Consider the following 7,267-nt stretch of genomic DNA (forward strand, 5'->3'; position numbering starts at 1 on the left):
GGTTAAACACTCCCAAAAGTGAAACATAAACACTGTGCCTACCTGTGTGTATGAGAGAGGACAACGTGAAATCACAAAGGGAATATTAATAGTATTAATTAATATAATGGAAGGAGGGGCTGTGATTGAGAGGGCAGTGGGTACCATCAAATGGACGGTTGAGATTGATTACCATCAATCACTAACACCACGAATTAAGCTTCGAGCACCAGAGCAAGAAGTTTTCTTTTTCTTCCCATCAATTCAACCCCATTAACTTGATTATCCATATGATCCTCTCCATAATTAAGCAACATCAAATAGTACCTTTTTCTCTCTCTCTTTCTCTGTCTCTCTCAGAGTGAACCAGTAAAATAGTAAGTTCCTCTTTCTCTGTCTCTCTCAGAGTGAACCAGTAAATAGTAAGTAGATCAGTGGCAGTGCAATAAACGAGGAGGTGATAAGGGCTAGGTTTCATCGGGAAGGAAAGGGTCTCAGACTCTCAGTAGAACTTGCAAAATCGCACGTTAACCCCGCGTGCAACCTTCTGTTCATCTTAAACTCCTCTCTCTCTCTCTCTCTCTCTCTCTCTCTCTCACTAGCTAAATATTATGTACATATATATCTGATACGGAGAGAGTGAGGAAAGAGAGAGGGAAGAGTGAAATACTGTTTGCGCACAGGAAGTAAAGAAAATACCCATTTCCAAGAGAGACTGATTCTACTTTTTACAGACAGCCAAGAAGGGGATACGAAAAAAAACCCTATTTTCTGTAAAAAGACTAAGTTTTTAAGCTTGAAAACCGGGAGTGCTCTTTAGGGAGACCAATAGGCTTTATAAAAACTAGTGTGTGAGAGTGCTGAGACACACCGAAAGAGATTTTTATGGGTTTTTAGAGAGAGAGAGAGAGAGAGAAAGAGAGAGAGAATATGGAAGGAGGAGCTAGTGGAAATGGCACTTCTTGTATGATGGGGTTTGAAGACAACAATATGATGATGCCTCTAATGAATTCTGGTCATGAAGCAAATAGTAATTTTAAGCCATTTCTTCCTCTACCTTTGAACACCAATTCTTATGGCCAAAAGACCTCTGGTTTGATGCCTCCGCAAGATATTGTGAACCGCATGGAGACCAACAATAGTAGTTGTATGACTATGAGGGCAAAGATTATGGCTCATCCTCTCTTCCTTCGACTATTGGCAGCTTATGTCAATTGTCAAAAGGTGATGAATTCTAACTTCTACATAGTCAAATTCAAACCTCTCTCTCTTTCTCATCAGAAGCCCAGTTCATGGAAAAGTTTTGGTTTTTTATTTTATTTTATTGTCTCTCTTGCTCTTTCTTAGCAAAGGCTTATAAACAGATAGAATTTTCAGAATCTCTTTTTCATTATAATTGGCAGTGGTTTTTGTAGTCCACGAAAGAATAATCAGAAACCTGCTCCTAGTTTAAACCCTCAACTGTCCCTTTCTTCATGTTGGTTTCTCTCTCACTCTCTCCAATAAAACCATTTGTTGGATTCTGTGATGAAGGGTTCCTTCAAGATTTTATAGTGGAAAGCCAAATGTCCCCTTTTTCTTTTTATTTCTTAAATGGTTTTTTTCTTTTCCCACTAGTTTTATTTGCATGGCGTTGTTATTTTGATGCTAGAGAAAATGCTAATGATCGTAGGTTGGGGCATCTCCTGAAGTGGTGGCTAGGTTAGAGGAGGTCTATGCTAATTCTGAAGCTGCCATGGGTGGTAGGTCAGGAACAGTTTGCATAGGTGAAGACCCTGGACTGGACCAGTTCATGGAGGCCTATTGTGAGATGCTCACCAAGTACGAGCAAGAACTCTCTAAACCTTTCAAAGAGGCCATGCTTTTCTTCTCAAGGATCGAGTGCCAGCTCAAAGCCCTAACAGTTTCTTCCTCAGATTCAGCTGGTGGTGACACTCTTAATCCTCTTTTCTTGATCATCTAAACCTTTTTTAATTGAAATCTAAAGTAACTGTTTTGTTTTTTGTCTTTTTCCCTTCAAAGAGGTCATGTTTTTTGTTTTTGTTTATCAGAGGTAGACAGATAGGTAGAGGGTCAATCCATGTGCTATGGAAGTGCCAGACGAATAATTGAGCTTGATCAGTCTATACAAAAGGAAATTTCTTGTTTGGAGGCTAGAGTAAAGGGGTACCAGATGGGGTATAGATGTCTATAGATTTAACTCTCTTCTGTTTGTCTGTGTCTACAATTGGATATTTGCCATCTTATTGTTAGTCTTTTCTGGCCTAAACTGTCTGAACTTCTGAACCCTTCTAGCCTTTTAGGGTTTCTTTTATAAGTTATTTGAGAGGTTTTTAAAATTATTAAAGAAACAATGGAGAAAGGTTTCAGGCTGGAGAGAGACAAATGTCACTTTTATGATAAATGTTTGAATGCAGTTGCTCGAACATCTAATATTTGATTTCAACTGAGAAGGAAAATAAAATGGTAGATATTGTAGAAATGTGAAAAACGGATATTTAATTCGTAGTTGTAAGTTTATTACTGTTTGTATGTTACTGGTAAAGAGAGGAAATTGCATCTCAAGTTTATGAGGTTGCTGTTCACTTTCAATATGGCGGAAAGGGATATATGTGAAAGAACAATCAAAACCTTGTAGCGTGAGGGAGAGAAACACAAGTGAAGAACTCATGAAATGATCTTCTCCATATATCTTCTATTGTAATGGAATTGGGGCTAGGCTTGAATATGGAAAGTTCATTCGTTGAAGGTAGGTGATCATCATGGTTGCCTGTTTTGGAACAAAAGAGCTACTTTGACATCAACTGAATGTCTTAGCGTAAATTGAAACCGTACATTTTGCTATTGATCGTAGAAAGAGGGAAATGGTCTTCTCATATAAAAAAATGCAGTTGATCGGATGAACTCCACTTGGCATATTAATGCACCATATATAGTTTTCAGCACACAAAAATTCATGTATTAAAATGCTCGGGTTATCATAGCTTCTTATTTACTTGTATGAGTCTTTCTTTTCTTCTCTCTTTTTAAATTTAGATAGCTTCCATCCCTATTTTATTTTCAGATAGCTATTCCTAGAGTCCAGGAAAGACTTTTCTCTAGCCCTTTAAAAAAATTATATATTAATTTAGTCCTCCAAGCTTGATTAAGTCGGGGTCTGTATTCATTTTGTAGAAGCAAGCTTTGTCTTGCTAAAAAGGGATCTCTACCCGTATTCAGATAGTATTGTGAAGTGCATGCATTGAACTCTTGCTAGCCTTTTGCTGAAAATAGATTAGCAAAGTAGCGCTTTTAAACTGTATTAACTACCAAAATTGAGCAATTGTTATTAGTAAATTTGTATTCAATTATCAGTTGTGCCTTTTCAATTGTGAATTTTTAATGCTGAGTTTTTCTACTCTAGCTATGCATATGATGGATTGATGTAACATGATCAATCCAAGTATATTATCATATATGTTTATAATAATGAAAAATAGCTCCTTTCGAACATATCTATGTGATCTAACAGTTGGAAGAGTCTACCATATGTATAAGTAGTAGTATATTAGGCAATCGCATATCTATGTGATCTAACAGTTGGAAGAGTCTACTATACGTATAAGTAGTCGTATATGAGGTAATCTCACATCGGAAATGGTGGAATTAACTTAAAAGATTGAAAGTTAAAATGGTTTGATTTTCAAAAGCTCTCTCGAGCAAGCCTCGCGAAAGAATTAATTGAAGGTTCTGTTTGAGGATCGTGCGGGTGAGTTGTCGTGCTAGATTGAGTGAAGTTTCAGTTTTCAATGACTTTTCAATTGTGACTAAATTAATTAACAAGAATACAAGAAAATCCTAAGAATTCTCTAAGATTGCTATTTGTAGAAGTAAAAGGGGCTTTGTTGTATTCTAAAGGTGATTTGTCACTATCCCATTATTAAACTCTCAAAGAGTGGGAGCAAATATTTTCTTAAAGACAACAATTCAACGCACCTCAAAGGTAAAACTTTGATTGATTCTTTTTCTTTTCATCTCATATTCCTAACATATTTAGCTGACATTATGGATTCATTCCTTAAACTGTATAAAGTACTGATATTTTCAATTAGAATACCCATCTCACTATAACACTTTGAATGTTATTTATCAATCTATCTCAAATTCTTCATTAATGGTGACATTCTTTGTTGCTCCAACATAGGCTTGATTTTTTACAAGTAAACAAACATTGATGGTAACAAATTCTATAACACGATAAAGCTAATTAATGGACACTTGTATCTACACTTTTCTTCTTAAAAAGACTTTCAGATATTGTGATGCACTAGCTTGACTTGAACTCCCATAGATCATGTCTAGACAAATAGAAGCAGGGTGGCGAGCAGGCATCTACTGAGTTGATTAGGATCATAATGTACCACCAAGTTCTACAGCTGACATCCACGACGGCTCACTCTATCGGAACTGACGTGATGGTAGCCCTTTCTCTTTCTTTTTTTGGCGGCTCGACTTACCTATCAGTTATTCAATGACTTAGTAAGTCATTATAATCTAGCCTCTAGGTCACCCCTACGAGAACTGATCACAAAACCACAACTCATTTGATCCCATAATCAATGAGTTGTGTCTAATTACTCAATGTGGTAATTAGCTCTGATACCAAACAATACAAACCTATTCAATGACTTAGCCATTTTAATCTAGCCTCTAGGTCGCCCCCTCCAAGATTTGACCACATACTCGACGTGGTGGTTGGCTTCGATACCAAATGTTATAAACCCATAGGTAGAACTCACCCTTGAAAACCGGCTTGTAAGGAAATGGTGCCCAAGAGCTTTTATATATATATATATATATATATACATATGTTTAAGCTTACACTTAAGTAATGTGGGACACTAGGATTATAATAGTGGTATAAGCAGACATGGCTAACGCTTTTTCTTGGATCATTCAAAGCCAACCCTGTAACCTCATGTGGGTTCAGACACTGTCCTACAAATTGGGCCATGATGAGGATGTCAGCGATTTAAGTGGGAGAGTTTATAATGCTCCATATTGATTGGATATTGATTGAGTGTGTTGTGTGGGTGTGTTTTAAGTCTCACACTAGGCATATATTAGGTTGAAATGGGATTTATAAACAATTATAATGAGACTTAATTGTAAGCAGACTAGCCTTTTTGAGATTTGGTGCAGATGCTACTAGCACTTTCCTTTGAAAATTACACATACTTTATTTAGTGATTCATCATAATAATTATTTGTATTATAATTGTTCCTGAACACTGATTGAAGTCCTGAAAAACTCCGGAGTTGAAAATATTATTTAGTTTTTGCATAAAATATCTTTAGGAACTATGAATGACTCCACATATTTCCATTATTCAGTGATTTATCAGAGTCTCTCTCTCTCTCCCTTCATACTATTACTTTGAATTGATGTGATTACTGTCTCAAATTTTTAGCCATCCTACAAGCATTTGATATGAGTTATTGATGAAATCAGTTATAATTTATTGTTTTAAAATTCCTCAATCTTTGTATTATGGTATTTTTGTAAAATGAATCAAGAATGCCTACCTGCACCTCTAGTAATTTTCTTATCTGATCTCTTGGCCTCCATTATAGGTCGAAATGGATCTTCTGGGGAAGAAGTTGATCTGAATGACAACAGCATAGATCCTCAAGCTGAAGACCAGGAACTGAAAACTCAGCTTCTGCGTAAGTACAGTGGATATCTGGGCAGTCTAAAGCAGGAATTTCTGAAGAAGAAAAAGAATGGGAAATTACCAAAGGAAGCCCGGCACCGGTTGCTAGACTGGTGGAGCAGACACTACAAGTGGCCATACCCATCGGTATGTATATATAGCCTATATCCTTGTTCATTTTACATTAGTTCTGTGCCAAAATCAACCACACATTGATGTTGATTCTATCCTAGAAGTTTATAAGTTTGCATTTTAACCCTAGAACTCTTTGAAATGAAATATTAGAAAGTGGCCATGTTAGAAATGGTTTGTTGACCATCCCATAAGAGATTGATTTGTTCTTGTTGGGATAATTCAATTTGTCATGCTTATTCAGGAGTCCCAGAAGGTGGCACTTGCAGAATCAACGGGTCTGGATCTGAAACAGATAAACAATTGGTTCATCAATCAGAGGAAACGCCATTGGAAGCCTTCAGAGGACATGCAATTTGTTGTGATGGATGGTACTCATCCCCACTACTACATGGACAATGTTATGTGCAATCCCTTTCCAATGGATTGCGCAAATATGCTCCTTCAATGACATTTTACTGTCACTGTAACAATATTGATGCAACTCTGTTAACCTATCAAAAAATATTTATATTGATGCAACTCTGTTATGTATGAGAATGAGACGCTCTAATATTTATATTTAACTGCTTGACGTTCCAGAACTGCTATTCAAGTACATGTTTGTACCAGTTTTCCATTGACCAAAATTACCTTGGTTTATATTTAGCTTACCACCTTCAAGCAGGGGTTGGCCAAGTGTAGCAAGGCTTAATTACTTTGCTAGATGTGACACACTGACATGGTTGAAGCACATTGAATTGATGCTTAGAATGCACAATGCTCACCATTAAAGTTTTTCTGAAGTACAGTAGGACTAGTTCACTAGTGGCATATCATACAGATTTGGTTTGCCTCCCTGTCCCAATTCCCTTTTTTATGATAGGTGTTGGAACGTCATGAATCATGTAGCCTTTGGTGGCCACAACGTCGCCTAGTCAGCTAAGCATATGTTGTTCGATAATGTCAACCCCTATTTTGCCTCACCAGTATATACTCCACAAAAGTTGGTAGTGTTGATGCCAAAAAGGCTGTAACAGCGCAGTGGCATGTGAAAGTCGTGTTCTAGACTTCTAGAGGGTGTTTGGTCACTAATTTCAAAACATAGTGTTCAGTGTTTAAACACTGAACACTATTGTTCAAAAACAAAAAACTACGTTCGGTAGACCATTCCGGAACAGGGGTGTTTGAAATATATTGTTCAAAACATATGTTTAAAACAATGGTTTTTGAAATCACCTTCGAACTGATTTTTAACAACAAAAATTAGTGTTGAGTGTCACTTTCGTAATTAGGTTGAACACTATTATGGGCCCACTGGTCAGCTTTTTGAAAGAATTGTCTACTCTCTCACCCACACAGACAGCAACCCAGCAGCTTTTAAAAAATATTTTATATTTATTTTGTACTTTGCTGATTTAAAAAATATTTATTTTGTACTTTACTCAGCTTTTTTTACCATCTAACACACACATACCAAACAC

The 7,267-nt window shown here is 36.6% G+C and overlaps 1 protein-coding gene across 2 annotated transcripts; it reads left to right on the top strand.

The window, feature by feature from the left end:
* Window positions 1-220: 220 nt before the first annotated feature.
* LOC126695292 (homeobox protein SBH1-like) lies at window positions 221-6,388 on the top strand. 2 transcript variants are annotated; one of them, XM_050391982.1, is made up of 4 exons: window positions 221-1,203; window positions 1,652-1,907; window positions 5,593-5,819; window positions 6,049-6,388. In XM_050391982.1, exons 1-4 carry the CDS (start codon window positions 910-912, stop codon window positions 6,253-6,255), a joined length of 984 nt encoding a protein of 327 aa, XP_050247939.1. In that variant the 5' UTR covers window positions 221-909; the 3' UTR covers window positions 6,256-6,388. The 2 variants fall into 2 exon arrangements, with proteins under 2 accessions (XP_050247939.1, XP_050247940.1); XM_050391983.1 differs by having other exon boundaries at window positions 222-1,203; window positions 1,652-1,904.
* Window positions 6,389-7,267: the final 879 nt, after the last annotated feature.

The sequence above is a fragment of the Quercus robur genome, chromosome 8 (assembly GCF_932294415.1).
Source record: "Quercus robur chromosome 8, dhQueRobu3.1, whole genome shotgun sequence".
Taxonomy (NCBI): domain Eukaryota; kingdom Viridiplantae; phylum Streptophyta; class Magnoliopsida; order Fagales; family Fagaceae; genus Quercus; species Quercus robur.

Excerpts from the sequence above, each read along its gene's own strand:
- LOC126695292 (XM_050391982.1), top strand. The coding sequence starts at position 910 with ATGGAAGGAGGAGCTAGTGGAAATGGCACTTCTTGTATGATGGGGTTT. Across the intron at positions 1,204-1,651 it reads CTTATGTCAATTGTCAAAAG|GTTGGGGCATCTCCTGAAGT; the intron begins GTGATGAATTCT and ends TAATGATCGTAG. Across the intron at positions 1,908-5,592 it reads TTCCTCAGATTCAGCTGGTG|GTCGAAATGGATCTTCTGGG; the intron begins GTGACACTCTTA and ends CCTCCATTATAG.